General features: G+C 48.3%; 2 protein-coding genes across 5 annotated transcripts in view; both read left to right on the top strand.

Moving 5' to 3' along the window:
- LOC131208316 (uncharacterized) overlaps positions 1-17,253 on the top strand; it is a 32,777-nt gene extending 15,524 nt beyond the window's left edge. For all 3 annotated transcript variants that reach the window (XM_058201015.1, XM_058201016.1, XM_058201017.1), the window contains exons 4-8: positions 16,109-16,167; positions 16,232-16,388; positions 16,469-16,649; positions 16,716-17,024; positions 17,113-17,253. In XM_058201015.1, coding sequence (XP_058056998.1) covers positions 16,109-16,167; positions 16,232-16,388; positions 16,469-16,649; positions 16,716-17,024; positions 17,113-17,121 — 715 coding nt within the window. In that variant the 3' untranslated portion in view covers positions 17,122-17,253. The remainder of the gene's footprint in view (positions 1-16,108; positions 16,168-16,231; positions 16,389-16,468; positions 16,650-16,715; positions 17,025-17,112) is intronic.
- A 2,384-nt stretch (positions 17,254-19,637) lies between these two features.
- Positions 19,638-22,812, top strand: LOC131206857 (small EDRK-rich factor 2). Of its 2 annotated transcripts, none has more exons than XM_058199438.1 (3): positions 19,638-19,891; positions 21,509-21,611; positions 21,722-22,792. In XM_058199438.1, exons 1-3 carry the CDS (start codon positions 19,885-19,887, stop codon positions 21,795-21,797), a joined length of 186 nt encoding a protein of 61 aa, XP_058055421.1. In that variant the 5' UTR covers positions 19,638-19,884; the 3' UTR covers positions 21,798-22,792. The 2 variants fall into 2 exon arrangements, with proteins under 2 accessions (XP_058055421.1, XP_058055422.1); XM_058199439.1 differs by lacking the exon at positions 19,638-19,891 and adding an exon at positions 21,267-21,438 and having other exon boundaries at positions 21,722-22,812.
- The last annotated feature ends 99 nt before the right edge of the window (positions 22,813-22,911 follow it).

A 22,911-nucleotide genomic window follows, 5' to 3' on the forward strand; every position in this document is an offset into this window, starting at 1 on the left:
GTTTCTATTTTATTGTAAACTCCATTCTGTTATGACATTTAGAACAGCTTTTATAAAAAGTACGAAAATCACCAATGAGCACCGTTTTATGAACCGTTCCTTCTTCCGCCCAATTGAGCCAGTTAGGAAGGGCTTGTTGTCGGTAAATTGCAATCTACAGACCATCGGCACAGGCCTCGGTCCTCAAAGGACGGACGAGTTAATTTCTTCTGGTTCAACTGATCCTCAAGTGGCCCTGGCGACGGCGAGTCACCGCTCTAACGACACCAGCCTCTCTCCGTTTGCCTTCGAAAACTCTCGGTAGAGAGAAAACAAGGCGAAAAAAAAACGGGACGAACGTCGTGATGATGCAACGGCGCGAGCTACCGGGTTGCGCGGGACTACGGGAAAACTTTTGCGCGCCACCGACGTGTGCGGTCCGGTGAAAAAATCCTGAAAGACGTGGTTCGTTACGAGTTTCGTGGCGTCGCCCACGGTGGCAAGCGCATCCTTGCGACGACACCGTGATGGCTGCGTTTTTTCGCCGTCTTCGCGGATGTCCTCGACAGTTTTAGGAGCGTCGTGAGGTTGCCACATCACACGCCGGCCACCAGAACCGATGAGGTTCCTAGGTCAAGGTGGGACACTGATGTGGGGGCAGGCCGAGCCACCGGAAGCGACGTGGATGCGGGAGCCCAGAAATGTGGAACATAAAGGGTGTCGGCGACGTCTGGGCCTCTCTTTTGGAGTTGAAGAAGGCTTCTCTTGCGTTAGAAATGCCGGTGGCGAACCACCAGACGAACGCAAGACGCACGGAGAAAGGATAAACGAAGGAGTCCGAGAGAATGGGAGGATAAAAACGGGAACATAAAAGGACTGGCAGGCTAAAAAAGTTTCGCATAACACCACGAGCTACTGCGGAAGCTTCGGTCGAAAGTTGGACGAGCATCCGAGAATGGGCCACGATCTAGATGCGGAGTTTGTGTGGCCCGCGGAAAAAAACGGAGCTCCAACATGGCGACGCCCCGTGTCCTTTCTGCTCCAGGTGCTGCGGCCGCCCCAAACGAAAGAAGTACCGCGCGCGACGAGTCAAGAACTTTTTGGGCGACCAACATAAAACAAAAAAAAAACACAGTAAAACCGCCAGAAGAGCCAGCTCGCTCTAGACGGTTTTCCCTGTTTTAGCGAACGGGCTAACGAAGGAGCGCTCCCAAAGCGCGACGCTCTGCCACCTAAAGGATGTAAGGAGCCGGTTCTGTTCTCCTTTGCGTCGGGTCGTTCCCGTTTTTTGTCCCCCTTTCGGTGCGTTCGGACGGATATTTTGCAACATCGGTCGATGCTGCGCTGTCTCGGGCACCGAAAGCGGGTGACGGTTGGGCGGTGGACTTTCCGTTTTCTCTTTGGGGCCGTTTTTGTTTTGTTCCGCTCGCTTTGTTTGCCCGCGGACGCTGCACGTGGACTTGAAAAACGGGGTGAAAAACGGAACCGCTTTGTTGTGCTGCTTCGATTTTTCTTTTTCGTTGTGGCATCCTTTGAGACGATCGTTTGTCTTCCGATGATAGATCGTTCGATTTTTTTTCCTTGGCCCATGCTCCAATTTCTTTTACTTAATTTTTGTTCGTAAATTGTCTTATCCTTAAACAATCTTAGCTTGCTGGCCATGTTTGCTTGCTGGCCATGCGCTTCTTTTTTTTTACTTGTTTTAGACACTATTATTAGTACACTTTTGCAGCTTTTAACTTTTATGCCACTTATGGAGCATAAAAAATCCTAATAATTACATACTTTTGCACCTCGCGTGTACCTCTCGAGATCGATAAACATCACCCTCCGATCGGACACTAGCACACGGCTCGATTTGCGTAATTAACGTCTCCGCCTTTTCTACAGTACCCTTTGTTGCTTGGTTTTCGCTGTACAAAAGAAAATGCCTTAAACACTATTAGCATCCTACATTTTCCTGCCGACAACGCTGCGTTTCCCAAAAAAAAGGCCCCCAATCTGATATCCGTCGACGGTGCCGATGGAAAAATGGTTCGAAGGAAACGGTTCTTCCTTTCTTCCACTTCTGGGGGACGAAAATTCAATCCAATTCCCAATGGGAAAGCCAGTCCAACCGTGAGATGTGTTTGTGAACCCAAGTATTTAAGACTTAATGTTACCTTAATGATTAATGCTGCACTTGCGCTTCGCGAAGTGAAGGTCCAAAGTGGCCCTACGAAAGGTGCGGAGTGAGGAAAAAACGCCGACGCCGACCGACCGACGATTTGTGAAGCGTGGATCCCTTTGAAGGCGACATTACGGGGTCGGGTCTGAGACAAAAAAAACTCCGCTAATTAAATATTAAACATTAACATTTTCCTTCCCGGGAATCGGGTGTAACGTATTTGTAGCTTTTTGTACGATGTTTCGGTGTATCTTAAGTTATTTGTTTTTTATTCCTAGGTCGCCAGTGTTCCGTAGCTGAGCGTAGTTTGATTGCGACCGGGCCGTGCGACGGTCCGACTTTTATGCCGTTTGAATAATTACTGAGCCGAAGGAGCAAAAACGAACGAAGGCTACTAATAGCTTGTTGCATCGCGCACACACCTTACGGGCGATGGGTCGGCCAAGAAAAAAACGGCGACGGAAATTTCAATGCAAAAACTACAAACCGGACCGTGTTAAATCCTCGTCGTTCGACAAAGTACTCGCTCGGCCCGCATGTACTCCGAAAGATAAGAATCCTTTTTACGGGGCGAAAGTGCATCCATTTGATCTTTCTACATGCTTCACAACAATGTATGCAACGACTCCAGCCGTATAATTGTGGCCATTTTTGCGAATTGATTCGTTTTTGTTGGTGTCCCTTGCCACCATCAAAAGTGCGGAGGTCGTTTTAATGCAACGAAGCTTCTCTCGGCGGGAGCTTTGAGTGCGGTATGCCGCTGCTGCGTCCACTCGCCCGAGAACGTCCAGCTGTCTGTCAATCAATCAATAGTAGCTTTCATTTGGCCTTAAGGTTCTTTTTTGTCCCGGTGTGTCTATCGGTCCGGTGCACGAAGCGAACTTATGCTGCTGATTCCGTTGTCGAATGGCATTTCATTCAGCGTTCTGTATGTACCTTAATGGGGTCTCTCTTCTCTGGTGCGTTCCGAATAAAAACTTTCAGCGTTCGGTGATTCTTTTTTGCCGTGAGCTTAAAATTAAAACCGTAGATTGATGTTTGCGCGCCATTTCCGAAAAATTCTATGCGCAACGCGGTCTCCGTCGTCCTCTCCGGACTGATGTCCAAATCGGCTCCAAATAGGGGTTTTCTGCAGGAGGAGCACGCGAAGTGATTGGCCAAACGGTAATCGAAGGTTCTTTCGGTGTCCTTTGGCCTGTTCTTTCTAAAATGGTGGCACGTTGACAATGCTCTCGGTCTCGGTGATGTTGGACGGTCCATCTTGACGGGTATGCTGAGACACGGAACCAATGTTCCGTTGGCGCGAAGCGTCTTCCGATTGTTTGACGTTATAATTGGGCCAACCGTAGTCGCAGTGTGATGCTGGGCTTTAGATTCGGATGAAGTAATTCGGAATTTGTTGGGAAACGGCAACCAAAGAAATAGGTATTTTTAGTCTCCATCTCTCTCATTCTCTCTCTCGCTCTCACCGTATTGTTTGCCTCTTTTCGGTCCATCGTTGGATGGCCTCTGTTTGGGAGTCGAACGTTGAAGCGTTTGAAGGCTTTCAATCGATTTCTAAATGAATGAATGACACGATTGACGGTCGATGTGAGGATGTGGTTGATGTGTACAAATAAAAGCACGGTCCCATGTGGGCAAGTGATTGCGTGGGAAACTTTTATCCACAAAACCTCGGTCGACTCAGTACAATTGAACGTTGCGTATGGTTGTTAAGAATTGAACAATTTTAACGTTAACAATAGAAAAAAATACCGTGGATTGATATAGCAAACAAAGGCACAAAGCTATGTGCTTGCGACAACAGTATAGTGCTCTTTTTTATTATTCGAATATTTCAGTTTATTTGAACGCACTTCACTGAGTATTAAGGGTTACTGTTTAAAAATCTTGTTTTGATTTAACTAAACTATTCTCTCGGCTGTGCCATTTCGCGCACGGGGCCTTATGGAGACGCCTGATACTTGACGCATTTATTTGTCACGTCCTCGGTGCTTCGGTTTCGTAAAATGGTGAAAATGGTCGACGATGAACTTAGGACTGAATTGTCCGTCGGGGACTTCGGCTGGGCCCAGACGGTGGGCCCAGCAACAGCCTTCGTTAACGCGATGTGTTGATTCGAAACTCAGCTGTTTGTAATTCGCCGCCGTCGCCGCCGCCATCCTGCAAGATGATACTTTTCGTGGAAATTGCCGTCGCGTCGAGAGAGCACATACAAACTGTTGATTGTCCGCGAACACGTGGCGACCACGGCGCGCGCCTCATCCACCACGTCGTCCTGCCAAAGGATTGCGCCGTGTTGTGTCCTTTGTGTTGCGTGTTCGATCGTTTTCGTGCGAAAGTTGGTCGGTGCTTTCGCCAACCACCGCCCACCGGCGTCGCAGTTTTCGACGAATCCCGGCGGACGTTTCGTGCGCGAAAATTTGATAAGGAAAAAAGCAGCGTTTTAGTCTTTCGCTGGAATCGGCCCTTAGTGACGGTGCCTTTTTTGTGGATCTTTCTTAGGTTTTTTATCAACCCTTTGTCGCTTAGCCGGTGAACTGCTCGGTGAATTAATAAAGAAAGGACAGCTCGAAACAAGGTCAGCGAGAGAAGGGGTTCACGTGAAAACGAGAGTCCTTCACACGTGTCCACATGTTCAAAACCCCGCCAAACATACGGACGGCACCAGGAATCTTCCGTTTGTTTAGTTTTGACACTCAAACGCTCCGGTGAAAACTAAGAAACACCCAAGCCAGGGTCAGAATTTTGTGCCATGTTTTCCTGTCTTTACACTGCACGATGGCCTTCCTTAGTGTGTTATCCTTTCGTTTGCTTTGCTTCGTCCTTTCAGTCGAGGTGTTGGCACCAGAAAACGGCCACCTCAAAATGTTTCTTTTAATTGCGCTCCCAATATTCTTGTCGCTAAATATTTTAAACGCCTGACCGAGTACCTTCTTGGAATCTTCGGACGGTGCCGAAGATTTAGAGAAGAATCTTCTACCAAGCGACCAACATTCTTCGTTCCTGCCGAGTTCCGATTTACATGGCCACACTGAAAGCCACGCTTCCGGGTTTTCGATTTTTCGTCTCCCTGGCCTTCACAAGTGCTTCTGGTGCGCTCCCGACTGACCGACATTTGCCGGTGCCGGTTGTCTGAATCACACAGTTTGTCCGGCTCAAAAATAGAAACAAAACGAAGCACCAGACCCACACGCGTGCACGGAAAGACCGACCGGAAGAGGGGTCCGCGGGCTTAAATCGCGACAGGATTCCGATTCAAGGTCGCCCACAAACGGTGGGCGCGGGACGACGCGGGTGTTTTGCATTTGTTTGCGTATTGACGGTGGCCACCACCACCACCGGAGTCTTCGGAGACACGACGCCCATTTTGAAATGGTTTTATTTTGGGCACAATTCTTCCAACGATCGGTCTTGTTCTCCCTCGCGCGTCAACTGGGACGCGTTCCCACGGAACGGAGGCACAATCGTTTTCGGTTTCGCACTTTTTGCGCGGTCTCTCTCCGTGCTGCTCGTCCTTTTTGGGTTCCCGCCAGCTTCCAGCCCAGCGCAGTACCGTTAGGTGATTTAGTTTTCGCTTTCCTTGCACCTTCCGAAAGAGCGATGTAGAAGCGAGGCGGAGCTTCTTGGCGTTCCTTTTGCTGTTGTGATCCTATTTTAAGACGAGCTTCTTCGATCGATTTTTTCCTTGACTTTGTTCCGTATTGTTTTAGATATGTCCGACTATTGCCTTTAAAGCAATTTAAAGGAGACACTGCAACGATCTGAGCTACAATATTACGGAAATCAAGCGAACATTAAATTACTATGATTTCTCTAGGACGTGAACAAAGCTTTTAAAGAAGGGCTTAAAATAATAATACCTCAAGCAGCAAAATTAAATTATAAAAAATATTGATGTTCTATCAAACTTCTCGGTCGGTCATTTTGATTTGATTTTTCTGGTGGCTTCGGAGGCTGCCGAAAGGAATGGCTGCACCATGAATCATCGGCGCCCACATCCGTTCCGGATCTTCGTCCCACAAGGAAGTTGGTTTTAGACGCACACATACACACACATACTGTGGCCGTGGGCTGGCAAGTTTTTGTTTATGTTCCCGCCTCCCGTCAGGGGCTCATCAAACGCTGACGTTCCTCTCGCGTGATCGCGCATCACAGTCGGAGCAGTCGTCGGGCCGTGGTCGATATTCGCTCCACACGGATTGCTGCACGGTTTTCACGATTATCCTTGGCCGGGGGAAAGGCCAACAAACTCCGAGCAGAGCGGGATCGAGACTTTTTTTTGATCCGCAGACACCCATCCGCCGCCGTCGGCGTGGCGTTCGAGTCTTTGCTCTTCCGGCGGTGTCGGTTTGGTGTGTGTGCATTGTGGCCACTGTTATCCTGGACCTGGTGTGCTGCTTCAGCCCACTATGGCGCGATTCGCGACCCGCCATACTGTCATTTCCATGAGGAGCGTCTCAACCAGCCTTACGCTGTGTCCGTTGGATGCTTTTATGGGTTCAAAAAATGTGAATAGAGAGAGAGAGGATCAGAGAGAGAGAGGTGGAGAGAGAGAGAGGTGGAGAGAGAGAGAGAGAGAGATGCGGCTCAAGAACCCGGACAGGACCTGCCGTAGATGTAATCATAAAAAGCTAAACAAAAACCGAATCATCAGCATCTCCGCAGCATCAGCAGCAACACGACGATGTTCGTTCGCCGATGCCCGTCTTCCCGGCCACGTCGACTGCTTCCTCACTTCCCGGTTCTGTGGCCGCCGGTTGGAGTCCGTATTCGCCGCGGTACACGAAGTGCTGTTTCCCGCCGTTTCCAAAGACCAGCATAACTCTATGTAACTCTCTCGTTCTCTCTCACCCGTCGGCTTGGTTCCGTTAGGGAGGTTTTTGCTCTCCACGCGCATTTGTCTCCTCCGGCCGGTTGGAGGCGGATGAGCTTCGGAAGCTTTTTGCGTGCACCGCCGTTAGTCCTGGCACGGGAACGGAGCAGACACAGACAGATGGGACGGCCGGGTGAGACCGACGGAGGGACAAGATTTCGCTATCAGTGTGTGTCTGTCGCAACAAACGTCATTGTGCCGGTCTTTCGCTGGCTGTTCCTTCGGCCGTCGGGCTCCTTGTGTGGGTCAGTTTGCGCCGTGTGCGACTCTCGCTCGAGAAGGGACCTGCGATTGGCGCGAACGGCGGCCGCGGTCGGTTAACGTCAAAGCGGAGATGAATGATGCAACGTTCGGTTAAAACAAAAGTTAGTTTTTTATTTCGTGGCAGGACAACACGCGGAAGGAGGAATTTGATTAAATAATCTTTTCATCAGCCTTTAAGCTTCTTTCCTATCTTCCGAGGAAATTCTTCCTTCTAATTCGTCGAGTGTTATTTGTGATTATTCGTTAAGGGCGCTTGTCGTTGCTGCCATTGTCACCTCTTAAGAAGGTGTTTTAAAGTTTAAAATTTCATCTTTTAAGATATTTAAGGTGTCTGTTCGTAGGTTATCCAGTCAACGGATCTGTTAAAGTAAAGGTGAAAGAACAAAATTGGGGTTTAACATAAAATCGTGTAAATATCTCCTGCAAACAAATTGTATCATTTTTAAATATTACCAGATATGTTTCAAATGGTGCGATAAAAGATACTATTTAAGATTTTCAACAATTTTGAAAATAATAATCGAAGATAGATCGTTCGGTCGTTCGACAATTTATAACTTCATATACATCAGTGTCTATTATTATTTTAAACGTCTCAGGACTAAACGGTCATTTTATCGGGCCCAACTCTAGGGCCCGCTGTAATCGGTAGAAGCAGAATTTTATGCTTTCGCGGCGCAGAGTTTCTCACTCTACAGTGGCCGGCGGCGACAGCGGCATCGTTAGGATCCGACGTTTTTCTGTCTATTTACTACATAATTCGATCCTTCCAGGTTCTCTCTTTCGTGCACTCTAGCTCCATCCTTTGCTCTCCTCATTTCACCAACGTCCTTTTGAAACACTCGCTCGGAACTCGGAACGCTAGACGGAGGAACGGAACGAAAAAATGCCCGTGTTTCAACGGAGCAGCTCAGACCACTTTTTTCGGCCGGCTTCTCGCGCGCGGCATTCGCCTCTGCTGCTGCTGGTGCTGCTGCACCCCAAAAAACGCGTATCCTTCGCCCAAAACCCGGCTTCCGCTTTCGTTATCTTTGGGGCCCGACACCAACACGAAGCCCGGTCGGGGAAAAGCCCATCGGAGAGAAGGTCCTCTATTGCGCATGAGTCGCCTTTTCGTGTCTCCGGCTTCTGCACCCACCGGTGGCGGCGGCAGCGGCCGATGTTTGTTTTTTCATGCAGCCCTTTTGGCGTTCATTTTCTCCACACAATATCGGCGGGCGACGCCGGCCAGCGGAAGAGGTTGACGGGTGAGGTCGGCTGGGTGGGATGAATTTTTGTGTTTTTATGCACGTGGTGATCCCCCGGTCCCGGGCCCGGACTCCCGCTCGCGTCTGGTCGGAGGAACCTTTTCCGTGGTGGTCAGAGCGGCACAGAAGCGTTACGTGTAAGGCTGATAAATTAGCAGAGGTTTCGTGCGTTTTCATGCTTTCATGGGGCATTTGGTTGAAAGTTGAATTCTTCTGACATTCTCCCCAATAACGTTCTGCTCAGAACAAAAATTCAATTGCTCTGCTAGTAATTTAGTCTATTTCTAATCTATTTAATAGACAATCTATTAAATAATCTAATGTATTGTATTACGATCTAATGTAACCCTGTGCGTTCTTTAAATTGACAATCGTGGAATGCAATGGTTTCAATAATGAGCTGTTCAGCGACATTTTGGACAAAACTAAAATCCGGTTCGTTTAAATAACTGAACTTATTGAGCTCGAAGTGTTAAGCACCGCCATATAAGAAAATTAAAATATGAAAACCATATTATGTTCTTCTCAAAGATTCAAAATTAAAGGTCGGTATCGATGCCGTAGTGAGTTGGACATTCTCACGTGATGAAGGCATCTCATCTCATTCTCATCATGAGCCCATCTGATCGTCGCCTTCCTCAATAAATGATGGAGTTGCTGCAGCAGAGTTATTTGGGTTGCTACGATGGCAGAGCGCAGTTATCACCAGAAACTTAGAGCTCCATCGTTTGAGTGCGATCAGTGATCATTACATGCATTGATGCACTGTGCGCTTTCTACGATCGGCCCCAGCAAAACCGAATCTAATTCTAGCCGGCCGTTGTTTTTCTTTCAACTATCTCGGTAACTCGGTCACTCTCGGAACGTATCAATCCGGTCCCGGACGGGGTGGGCAGGGCACGGTCATTACTCACCCGATCCCCGATTGACTCGTGGGCCGGCGTCCCCCCCGTCCCCCGCCGGCCGAGGCATTTGTTTTTCAACGCAGGCAAGACCCCGGACAAAATCGGGCCAGCGCAAAAACGGAACGAAACGACGAAGCGAAGGAAAAAAAACAGTCAAGTCGAGACCCGAATGAAACGGCGGCGGTCCCAGTTGCGCTGCGGAGATGAAGTTTGCCCCGACGGAAGGGTAGGGCCACACCGGAAGGGGGCGGCGAAGGCGCAGCAGACTCTGGCGTCACCGGCGGCGGCTGTTGCGTGCAGAAAAACGCTTCCCATCCCCGCCGGTGGCCAGCCTCTCGCGTGCCGCCGCCGGCCACAGCAGCAGCCGCTCCTCTCGGCAGTTCTGTTTTGGTTTTTATGCACGTGCCGAAAACCCGGCAAATCCAGCGAAAGAGCCGTACATAGCCCGTCGTCGTCGTCGTGGTGGTGGTGTGGTGCCGGTTTTTATGCTCCTATGCTATGCTCGGATCCTGGCGGGTTGCTCTGCCTCTTTCACTGAGCTCTCTCTTTCTCTCCCGGGAGAGAGAGAGAGCGACAATTCAAGCTCTCTCGTCGCTCGTCCATTAAGCGTTTTTCATCATGTGCTTTTTCTGCACACTTTCTATACAAACCGCGCCCCGATCTCGCGTGACCCCCTTCCGGTTGCTTGGACCCGGTGACCCACCCACACAGGCCGTCGGTGATCACCACCACAGACGCGAAGTGTACATAAACCGCGAGCCACGTCAGACGCGCCATGTTGCTGCTGGACCCGGAAAAAGGACGAGTTGGGTGAAGGCCGATGCGCCAAGTGGGTGACGAGCACGTGTACGCTCGGAAACGGACCCTCTCTCTCTCTCTCTCTCTCTCGCGGCCGACACAGGAAAGAACGACACGACACACACGTTCCGGGCACAAACCACATGTTTTAGCGTCGGTTAATTTATGGCGCTTGGGTGACTTGACGTTTCGGGCGGGAAACAACAGCGCGGTGTCCGGGGGGTTGGGTCGCACTTGTGCGTGTTGCGTGTCAGTCAGCGGACTTTGGGAATGGAACCGGAATGAGAAAAAATGCGCGAAAAATGAACCACACACGCCAAGGATTCGAGCTCTTCCATCGAGAACTGTGCCCCCGTTAGTTTTTGGGGGCCACCGTGAAAAACAACCCGTTTTCTTACGTTCTTGTATGCGTCAACACCGAAAAGTGATTTCTTATGATTTTTTAGGACTTTTTAATAAAAATCGAAATCAACATCCGATTGCTCAGCTGCTGCCTGCAAAATTAGATTACCGATTCTCGGAACACAGCACAGCACAGCACTCGACCTCTTTCGTGGAACGATGTTTTCGGAAGCATCTATTTGTCCTCCTCCGGGATATTTCAGTTCCTGCGAATCAATTACTCACCCGACATTCTAGGATTGGATCTAATCCGCCGGAAACTTTTACTGTCTGGGGTGGCCGTGAATTCTTTTGAGCCGATCCACGAAAAACAATGTTCTCGTGGTCGAGAAGGGCACCTGCAACAATCATCCCCGGTGTGTTGCCGTCGGAATGACACATACGCATGATCCTTCGATGTACTTCCGTTTCCGCGTAACCGCCCAGCACGAGCTCGGCTGGTTAATTATTCATTGCCGCTCCATTCGGATTCGACGTTGATCGCGTGAATGAAATCAGAGCTTCGTGATCGCGACCCGGTCACGTGCCAAAAGTTTGTGACCCGGATCGGGGTAGTGAATTAATTTAACAAATCTCCCGCCAAGACCAACCGACCGTGTCACGTCACGCGTATGCGTATGTGCTGCTGGTGGGCCAATTTGCAATCCGCGCCCGCAGCAACAAACAACAATCTAACCCCTTCGTTCTTGACGCGGTGGCCTTTCTCCGGTGCTCTCAACGACGTACCCTGCTAGCCTCCGGTGGGTCGCAAAGGTTGTTGTTGGTGAACGTCGCCGCGAAACCTTGCCCCCCTTTTTTCGGTTCGTACTTTGCTTGCTCTCGTTAACCCGCTTCACCTGTGGGGAAGGTGATTCAAGGGGCACATGTTGCTGGTGGTGGGCGCTCTTGAGCCGTTGAAGCCGGTGATCGGTGGTGTAGGGTCAAGTGTACTTCAACCTCCAGGTTGCGAGTCATTTGAAGCTTATTTGGAGTTGCCAGTTTCCCATCGGTTATTAACGAATTTGTTTGCTCTTCCCTATGACTGTACAAACACTACTCAACGTGCGGCAATTAGAAGCCATTTACGAGTAGCAACGGCTCTAATAGAGAAGGACGTTTGAAATAAGAGCCAAACTAATGTGTTTATGATTGTTATCTAATAAATGTCACTGTGCTGGGCTATGGTTTGAACGATGAATTTGGTGGCTAATCGAACGATGTAAAAAGCAGATAGTGGTCAAAACCATCCTTTATTGGAACGTAACCGGGAGGGTTTATTGTGTCTTGTAAATCTACTCATCGTCTGGAGTGCCATTAATTTATGGCGAGTTTTGCTTTTCTTTTTAGCAGGATCAAGGTTCAGCATCTCGTGAAATGGTTATCGATTACCGGACAAAACAGTTTGATGGATAAAAAGCGATCGACTGGAGCGCGCGAGACAGACAAAGTTTTCTAATGTTTATTGGTTGTACCGGAACCAAAGGGTACCAGAGGGATGAATTATTGACTTTTATTCTTTCATTTATGCCTCAAAGCTGAGAAGCCAAGGAATCGTTTTGTCTTTCGTGCGATGACCATCCACCGCGCCCGGTTTCTCCCACGGAATGAAGTGACCCGAAATTGTTGCGTCTCCCGAATCTACAGGATGGTGGCCAAAATGTGCGCTCTTCCGACTGACCCTAATGACCCAACCGTTTAGTTATGGTTTTTTGGGGTCCCACAGTGTAATTTTTGGCGCGCAAAGAGAGTGTCTTTGTCGAAGTTGAATGTGAAGGGAATAAGCGGTTATTCGTTAGAAAGACAAAACTTTAGACAAAAGTGGGTCAATTGGTCAGTTTCAAGAAAACTCCACATTTCCCTAACCCTTCGTTAACGATGGCGGAAAAAACAACCTTTCTGATAATGCTACAAGGGCCGTTTTTTTATCCTTACACTTGCTCGTGAAAGCGGAATGTTTACTGTTTCAGTTTGACTGCCACTGCCGAAGGATCGCTCAGGATCGCGCACATAGCCGCATTGTGAAAGTGCCCAATAAGGTTAGGGAATGCAAATAACTCACGGAACTTGACGCCGTCTAGACCCATGGTCCGGTCTAGTCGGTAGTTTGCGATAGGGTTTGACTTTTTTGCTGTAAATACGTTTATATTTTAAATTGTTTAATCATTTGTCTGCGTGCGGATGGACGAGTGTTGGGTTTAGTTTTTGTTAACACAAACCAATTATTCATAAACCGTCGAAGGGTCTTCCGAACGCTCGGAGCTTTTGGGTCAACCCGTTCCGTGTTTTTTCTTCGGTTCACCCGCTTCGCCGTAACTAATCTTGGCGATCGTATGTGTGGTTCAAGTGCGCCAGCGCGCCCGATGACGAGTTTCTCCTTAATTCTCATTAGTCCTCCCGCCGCTTTGAGAGTAATGCGCGTTTTTGCGCTTTGTTTTCGGGCTCTTCATTTAATGTTGCTGTCGCCGTGAATGTGTTTCGCTTCATTCGCGATTGACACGAAGCACGGGAATGATGAATAATGCCTTCATACACTTTTAAGGCGCAGTCGGTGTTAGTGGAACGTGGTTTTTTTTATGCATCATTAGAGACCCGCAGAGGACGAAGAAGAAGTGTGCCGATTTGTGCTCTGGGTGCTGGAGGCGGCCGCTAGGCGACGCTTTTAAGTGATAAAATGGTAGATGAAGCATAAAAGCGTTTACTATAAACTAAACTTTTTATTCGTTTGCTGGTATGCGCGGTGCTGCGGACAGCAACTTACACGCTGTGCAGGGTCTATTAAATGACGCATAGCTAACGGATGAAAGCAGGTTGAAGTAATGGGTGTCGCAGCGATGAAAGAACATATTAATTAGCAAAGTAATTCTTTTTTCAAATTGTCACAAGTAGCACAAACGCAGCCATTCCAACGATAGCAACTTCATTCTCGAACAGTGTTGACATTATTAATGTTTTTGTATATTGTTTTATCACTTTCTTCACCTGCTGGCTCATTCTCCACTTGCTGATGTTACACTTTCTTTAGCATATTTGCATATTTTATCACCATCGGCTTTGCGTATTCATTATGCTGATTTCTTTGTCTGAACTTACTCTGTTCCGTTTATCAAAGGAAAATCTTTGCAAAAAAAGGCGCACATTAAAATGGGTAACGCTACTAGTAAAGTGGTAAAAGATGCATCCATCACCTGTCACTGTCAGCTCGCTTCAGCCGTGTTCCGGCGATCGGTGCGAACCCTAGACTTCCTGGATCGTAGCACCGGGTGCAACAGGAAGCATTTGTCTTTGCTTCGACTTTCGAGGGTCTAATTGACCTTCCGCGTGCGCGCGCGCACATGGTCTTGCTGGCGCTTGCTGGCGGCGGGTGCGATAATTTATGTGGCATTTGCATCGACGCGCAACCCTGACTGACCCTTGAAGTTGCTCCATTTTTCTTTCCATCGCCTTCGGATTTTTTTGGCCGTGCTTTCCGTTAAAAAAGGATTTTTTATGTTCTTCCGTGCTCGCTTCCCCAAAGATTGATCGCCCGTTTGTCCGTACGATCGTGTGTGGATCGCATAATTGACGGTGCGTTGTGTCTCACCTAACGGTAGCACCGGGTGCCTCTCGACCGGGCCGCTCGGTGACCGTTAGTATCGGAAATACATGAATTTATAATCAATTCCCCCGGGTTCCGCATTCGGGAGAATGTTCTCCCGTGAATCCCGCCCGCGTGACCCGCGTGGCTAATTTGAATCATGAGCCCGAAAGGCGAAGGGGCCCAACGAAAAAATAAAAACAAGAATAAGAACCGAAACGACGAACGTTAAATTATCGAGCGAGTGCCCCAGCGGAGCGCCATTGGCGCGACATACGGCGTGGCGTAAAAAAAAACGCCAACCCTTGGCCCATGATGATGAGGTTGAGGAAATTAATGAACTCAACAAAAAAAATCCTGCAACGTGCACCAAGATCACGACCAAGGTGGTGCGGGTGCGGCAGGAGACCCTCGGTGAAAAAAATGGGAAACTTTTCCAGCTTCACCCGCTCTTTCGGTTTGGCGAAGACGAAAAAAATCCCCGCCACGCTACGGCCGGCGGAAGCAGACGACCGCAAAAGAGCCAACCGTCGACGGCTGGCCGGTAACTCGATAATTGATTGCTGAAAAAAAGTAATTAACTATCGCGCCAGCCCGGTCATTACCATACGACGATGACGGACGGTCACTTCCCGGAGCGCACCCTTTCGGTGTTGGGCGTTACGCCTGATCCGTCACGGGGGTGCCAACGGCACTCGGTGCGATGGATTTGTCTATGATCATCCCGCCCCGTTCGAGGCGCTGCCTGCTCAGCTGCCGTAAGGCAGGGTCCTCCCAGCACCGTTACAGGGCACGCGATCGGCTCACCGACAGGCGCACCGGAGGCAGCTGCTCCGAGCCGAGCTTGTAATTTGGTGCCTCCGACCACGAAGTACGATCCGCGATCGTCGTGCCATGTTTTCGCCCGGTGTCGTTATCACTTCCGGTGATTTCACCAAGCGGTGTCCTCCATGCCGACGGTAAACGGACGAGAACAGGTGGTCAGCCGGAGAGGACACGATCGAAAGCGGGCGAGATGAATACAGACCTCATCGAGCGACACGGGCTTATAGTTGTTGTACGCACTTCCGGTCGTCTCGTTGTTTCAAGGTCCGCGCTGATCGCTGATCTGCGGTCGCGCCACACTGGGCCCAGCTGGTCACGCAGCCATTTTAATTGATAACGAAATTACACAATGCAAGACTGGACAGGCTTTCGAATTTTGAACTTGTGCAGAATGGCCGTTATTTTCGACTGAGACGATCCTTTCTGGGAGGCACGATCGGGAGGTAGCTCTATTAGTACTTACCTTCACCGTGGGCTAATTATCGAACCTCGCCTTCACCGAAAACGCAAAAAAGGGAGCCCAGCTGTACTTTGAAGTAATGCCGTATTCTAATGATCCGATCGGATGCGGCGCCGACCGTTTGATGAGGGAGCGCGGCGCAGCATCACTTTCGAAATGGTTCACGCGCCGGATGCGCCGTTAGCGAATTCGATTAACTCTTCATTCGCCGCCTTTTTCCCGGTGCGACGGTGGTTCGGTGTGCGCGAAATCGGTACCACAAGTCGCCCGGAACCCGGGAGAGATCTTCGGGTTTTTTTTGCTTCCGTCAGAAAGAGTTATTGCCCTTTTTGGCGAGGCGATACCTCTTAACCGTTTGCAGCTCGACGGGTTGTGGCTAGTTAAGCGATGGGCTATCGATAGGCTAATTGACCGGGGTTTTTCGAATACTGTTAGGCCAAAAATTGGGTGCGATTTCTTTGCAGTAATTTCTTTACTTTTCCTATCTTAAACGGCCGTTGAGGAACATATTGATTAATTATCTCAGAGTATCTAATATTTGTTTGTGCTATTTGTGACCAAATGTTTATCTCGTGAATCTTTCTTTTTCTCTCACTCCTAATCAACATACTTGTCTCGTCTCTCTTCTACAGCAAACTGGCCGTTTTCGACGGGAAAAAGGCGATCCGCGGTGGCATTCCATTCGTTTTTCGTAAGCATCGCGACCCCGAATCATCGTAAAACCGAGCGATTAATCATAGGTTTTTGTATTTCAGCACAATTTGGCCCGTGGAACTTTGGGCCGCAGCATGGGTTTGCGCGCGTCGTTCGGTGGACGCTCGAACGGGCCCCGGAACGGTTGCCGAGCGGTGACGTCGAAGCCGTCTTTAGCCTGATGGACAACGAAATTACCCGCTCGATGTGGAACTATTCGTAAGTGTACGAAAAGGGCACGGAACAGGAGCCATGAGGCGGGTCACGTTTGAATTCCGATTTCGTTTCTTGGATCATAGGTTTCGCATCACCTATCGACTAATCCTGCGCGAGAAGGAACTACACTTTCACATCGGTGTCTACAACCCGAGCAAAGAGATGACCTTCTCCTTTAACCTGCTGCTGCACACCTACCTGAAGGTGCCGGACGTGCGCCGATGTCAAATTACGGGACTCCACGGTTGTACATTTATCGATAAGGTAGGTCTGCGACCGTCGTTCGATGAGTCAGTCGGGTGCTAAATTCCTGAGTGTATCTGCCGGCAGACACGGGACGGCGCAATCTACCAGGAGGGCCGCGATGCGGTGACAATCAACGAGTGGACGGACCGGATCTACCAGCACACACCCCAGGAGCACATCATCACGAACGTGGTGTCAGGGCGGAAGATGCGCCTCCAGAAGTACAACTTTCCCGACACCGTCGTGTGGAACCCGTGGATGGAGAAGGCGCGCGAGTGCCAGGACTTTGGCGACGACGAGTACCCGAACATGATCTGCGTTGAGGCGGGTCACGTGTCAACACCGGTAATCCTACTGCCCGGCACCGCGTTCGAGGCGTCGCAAATACTTCAGGTACGGCTTGCCGTTGGTTCCTAAGCTACACGGTTGGCATGATTGGGTCCAGTCTGTAATGTCCTGTGCCTCGCGCTTCTCGTTTTAGGTCATGTGAGTAGAAACCCCGGGAGGTGCTGTGACCCGCAGTAAAGGTTCCTCCCGAGCAAAATCCAAAAAGAATCAACAACAGCAGCAGCAACAGCAACCGCAGCAACAGCCACAGCAGTCGCAACAACAGCAACAGCCGACTCAACCAAGTCAGACGCAAAACAGCCAACAGCAACAACAACAGCAACATCAGCAGCAACAACAACAGCAGCAGCAACAGCAGCAACAGCAACAACAGCAACAGCAGCAACTCCAGCAGCAGCAACAGCAGCTGGCCACGAACGCTGCGGCGCTGTGGCAGATGCCGGCGGCTGCTGCGGCTGCCGCGGCTTGCTGGAACAACTATGCCAACTTTCCGACGGCCGGCGTGCTGGCCTTCAAGATGCCACCGTCCTGCGGCGGTCTTTGTGGCCCGTCAACCAACTGTGAGCTGTGCTCGTTAAACTCCAACTAAATGCCGTCCAGGTCGTTGTCCGGCATGATGCGCTCCGGTGGCGCTAGTAAGGTTGTGTTTCTTTTTTACGCCGCAAGCCAAACATGGCTTGCGATGGTCTCAACTGACGAGCATCCGGAAAGGGTGTTGTTTGGGTCAACGCGCACACAAACCTCTACACGTGTGTTCGCTCAGTTGAGGATAGGATTTTGCTCAAGAAAGTGTCAATCAAAGGGTTTTTAGTTCATAATTACTACACTCTATGTTAAGTTTAATTTGTAATTTATAAACTACTTGGGTACGATAAGGCGTCGCCGCAATTTACCTAGAGCCGGTGTAAGGTGTGGTAGGCAAAAATTTAGTAAAAAACAGGTAAGCGTTTTAAACATTTTAACAATAAACCATGCAAGTGTAATCAAAAGCCGCCAAGGCAGCTGATAGGGATGGGCGAAAGGCGCATAGATAGTGGCATAATATTTTGTTTGCTAAAGAAGGTGTCAGTGGAGCCACCCGAAGTAAAAGTACCAGACGATCGAATGGGTGATTACTGATTACGTGCTAGTGTTAATAGACGATAATAATTGCTGAATCGTATCGCAAAAACGATTGAAGACTTTCACGGACCGATTGCGCAACACGGGGGATCCCGGCGATAGGTAAACGGAGGCAACGAATCTAGGGATGAGTGCTGTTTGCATGATTTGCCAGAAAACTAATCGAAATGTGACGCCGAAGCGCAGCGATGAGATGAGTGTTATGGAAGCGAAGTGCGAGCGAGCGACGATAATTTAATTTTAATGTAAAACAAAAACAATCGGTGCATAAATGGGCAATGGGAGGCTGCTGGTGTTAGTTAGTAGTTAGATTTTTAAAATTTTCTTATACATTTTTTGTTTTTCCTCGATTTTTATCATTAGTGACTGTACGAATAAGTTCTCGCTTCGGTCAAACCGCCAAATTCATTCAAAGGAACGTACTCGTTTTCAGTTTTAGCTTAAAAGTTTACCAAAATTGGTTAAAATGTTTGAATTCTACAGTTCATCCGCAACTTTGTTGTATCGGCGTAACGAAAGACGAAGGATTTTTATTACTTTCTAAAAACAGCAAATATTCGTTTCTAAAAATATCCGAAGAGCAGTTGGGAATGCGTGAAGCCTAAGACACTAATTGTCACAAAGCGAAGAAGATTTGGGTCATTCGGTCGGGGTCGTCAATTTTAAACACGAGACAAGCTAGATAAAAAGTAGATATTGTTCTCGCGCGGTGTGATAAACTGTTGATATGGAAATTAGGTTTCTTTTGAAATGATTCAATCATTCGATTACGAGACCGTTGCTTTGAAGCAAGTGTACTTTTTACATCAGTCCTTGGCAAAAATCAAACTGAGGCGTAGCTAATGTCGGACTGCATCTTTCTATCTCTTCATTGATGTTTACATTCCTTTGTCCAACGCATTTCCGTCGGGTGCGTCGTTGGGCGACCGGTAAAAGAAAGCACCGAAATAAAATGAGCTGAGAAGAATTGTTTAAACTAAAAGATATTCAAAGCGTATCGACATAACGTATACGAATGGTCAGTAATGGGGCATTTTTGAACAGTTTGCAGATATAATTGCTAACCACGTGACGACGGCCACCTGAATTTGAAATTGGATTTGTTGATTTTTCCGCCGCATGACTTACAATCGGGCATTCGTTACTGTTGTTTTTCTAGCACATGATCCGTTGTACTTTGTACAAACAAATAAAGACTTTTTGGACAATTATAAACATTTTGTCAAACGATTGTAAATATGTTGTAAATCACTTTGTACTTCCACACTGCTGGTTGCTGACCAATTCATTGGATTGGACATAGGTTTTTCAGCGTCGAACGCCAGCCTTGGGGGCAATTGGTACGTAGATCTGCCATCGGGACAATGTTATCGCATTAATTTTTTGTTTGGTGCTATCCCCGAGAGAAACAGGAATTCGTAACTAATGATTTGAAAAAACTGTAGCTGTCTTCTGCTGCATGGGCAATGGCGCGGCACTTGCTGTCAAACGTCAGTGACAGCTGGAAGGTGGAATTTTCTCGAAGACGAACAACCACAATAGCATCACAAAAAAGTGCGTAGTGGCCGTACGGAAATTTGATATTTGCTCGTCGTTCGTTTATCATTGCCGAGGCTTCGGTTGGCAGCAATCAAATTAAAATCGCGGCAAAAACCTTTACCTACCGGCGTTCGCAAGTTGAAATTCGAAGTAGATATTAAACAGCACCAGTTGCCTGCGGAACAGTGTTTGGTGGCGCAGTGTTCTCGGATCATCTTCTTTGAAAAGGCTGCACAGCCCGAAAATGACGCGTAAGTACCTTTCGGTGGGGATGAACTGGAACCAATATGAGCGAAAAGCATAAACAAAAACACGTCCAACAATGGTGCAACGCAGGCTAATGGTCACTTCTTTGGGCGGTGCAGGTACATCTCCCGATTGCGTGGGTTAGGGAAAGCTGCGTCCCGCCTACGACGTAATGTGTGTTGCACTCAAAAGGCTGCTGGTGAGGAAGATGCTGCTTCCTCTTATGTCAGCACATGTGAAAGCCTCGTTTCATAAACCGGATTTTGGGAATCACGTCATTGGAGCGTCGTGTTGACTAACAGCTTCCGAGCGAGGCGCGGCGCTTTAACAGGGTCTTAATGCCATTCGAACGAACCCTTACCTATTAATAGCACCAACCGCATATTGCGTTTCTCGACTGTGAGTTTTGCCAGCCTGCTGCGTTTCGTAGGCGAATTTCTGTGCCTTCAATTGGCCCGCATTGGTTGTATCTGCAATGTCCGATCAGCGGCATTCGCTTGAAGTGTGATAACGACAGTCTGTGCGATATGCAATGTAACAAGAGATCGCGGGCAGTCCTATCAACAAGTGACGGGCAAACACGGCGCTGAAGATGGAGAAACAGTTCATTTTGGAATTTATTCGAGTTTATCGTAAGCTGCGGGCCCTATGGGACGTGCGAAACAAAGATTATGTTAATCGAACTAAAAAACAAAATCAGTATGAGGTGCTGATCGAGAAGTATCGCGAAAGGTACCCGAAAGCCAACAAGCAAGATGTTATTCGAAAAATCAATACGTTGCGTACGCAGTTCCGGAAAGAAGTGAAGCGACTGCAGGATGGTGCTAGAGAGGATTGGGACGACGAAGATGTCAGGCCAAAGCTGTGGTACTTTGAAGAAATGAGTTTTCTTCTGAATTTATCGTCAGACGCCCATTTATCGGTTCGGCGCGACATGATTGGTCTGCGGAGGGACGGAAAAAGTGGAATCGCAACTGCAACCGACGATAACGCAGTAAGTAGGTTCCCGGACGTTGCTATCAACGCGCGACAGGCCAACGCAGAGGGTTAACGCACGACGGCAGTGTAATTTAGAATACTATTTTCTTGCTAGGAAACAGAGCGACATTTTATGAATGATGAGGAGGAACTAGCGGAAGATCCGAATGTTGGGTTGGCTAAAGTAGCTTGCAAGCACCATCAGCAACAGGCAGGCCACAGCAATGCAATAGCCGCATCGTGGGCAGCCGAACTCCGGACAATGGATCCACGACAGCGATTGTTTGCCAAAAAAGCAATCAATGACGTTCTATTCGAGGGACAAATGGGGACCTTACACCGCAATTCGGTGGAAATTAACGCCGGACAGTCGCCCTTTGCGTAGTTCTACAGCAAAAGTCCCCAGAAAGACACGAAATTCTAGATTGCCAATGTTTGAACACAGAGGCCAAGATTAAATGGAAAGAATTTCTCAAACTAACCACCCATCTTTAACAAGTGTTGACTCACGATGCACTGTTCGTTATTGGATGTGTTTTGGCAAATGTTTATGCTTTGTTTCGTATCATGTTCCGTGAGTGTTCCCTCATCGCGTATATGACTTGGATTTGACTAAAATGAAACCCTCTTTTCTTTTTCTGCAGGTGGCAATCAGCGTGAATTGGCGCGACAGAAGAACCAGAAGAAGAATTCTGATAAACCAAAGCAACGGGAAGACGGGTTGTCTCATGAACAGCGCAAGCAACGGTAAGTCGACGGAGGCAGAAAACGGTTCTTATGCCATTTTTCTGCGGACATTGAACTGTGTGCATTACATTCATCATTTTGTATTGCCATTTTTCTTGTATCCCTTCCAGTGATGCAGATATAATGCGACAAAAGCAACAAAAGAAAGAAGGTCCGGGAGCCGGTGCTCAGGCGGTCAAAAGTTAATGATCGCCCTGGTGTCGGAAGCTAAAGTAGAAATCGAAGCAAACGCGCAGCACACCTATCGTATATACCGCACTCTCGCAGCAAAGCTCAGACCACAGTTATCCTGCCGTTTCCCCGCGACACCGTCATGACCCAATAATGTCTTCGCGATCACGATCCTATCGGGAGGCGCGTCACATTGTTTCCCTTGTTTTGGCATAACGCTTTAATAAGGGGCATTTGAAAAGATAATGAAGCCACCTGCCCACTTTTTTCGAACACGTGAGCAATATTGCATCAGTTGAAGCATAGAAATACAAAGGCAACATTTTGTTAAAGATTGAATGCCACACGGCTGCTCCTTGGACAACTCAACCTGACTCTTCCCATTCGGGCTTAGTAACACAACCTGTTGGTGCGGTTGCAGGACAACAAGTTTATCTCTGCCGTGCTCCCAGGAGACGCCAGAGAACCACAACGAGTACGGGATGCGTTTGCTGCGTTGCACAGTCAGCACATTAATGTAGAACAACAAACCGCAGCCACGGGAAACGGAAACACGTTATTTTAGAGGATAAGTTCAATTTTAACTATTATTATTAACGATGCTTTATCTCTGTGTACGGCTTTTTATAATTAATTTTTGAATGTGTTCCGGAAAAACGACACAATATTACGCGGCGTCGCGGCGGTAAGAGTTGCATTAGCAGCAAGCAGCAGCACCATTATTGCGAAGAAGAGCCTTTTTGTCCATATTGCAGCAGTAATTATGTGTAGGAAAAGGGTCCGCCAATCTTGTCGATGACGTACGGGAGAAGCGGGAGGAAAGAGGACATAATTTCAGAGAATACAATGCAGTTCGACGATGGAAAACTCAATTGACTCAATTTGAAAGAAACACCTCAACAGCATCGGAGCATCTTACGTCGCGTTGGCCGAGAGCTATTTTCTGCTGGCTTCCTTACCTATGCGCCAATGTTACTGGACCGTGTGTTTGGCCAGTGTTTCGAGATAGATAATTTTTCTACTGAATGGATGTAATTTCCATTGTTTTTTATTTGAGTTATGATTAAAGGAATCGAAACAGTCACCAGGTTGTTTGTAAACGAGAAAAAATATCGTTATTTCAATTACA

The sequence above is a fragment of the Anopheles bellator genome, chromosome 2 (genome assembly GCF_943735745.2).
Source record: "Anopheles bellator chromosome 2, idAnoBellAS_SP24_06.2, whole genome shotgun sequence".
Lineage (NCBI taxonomy): Eukaryota > Metazoa > Arthropoda > Insecta > Diptera > Culicidae > Anopheles > Anopheles bellator.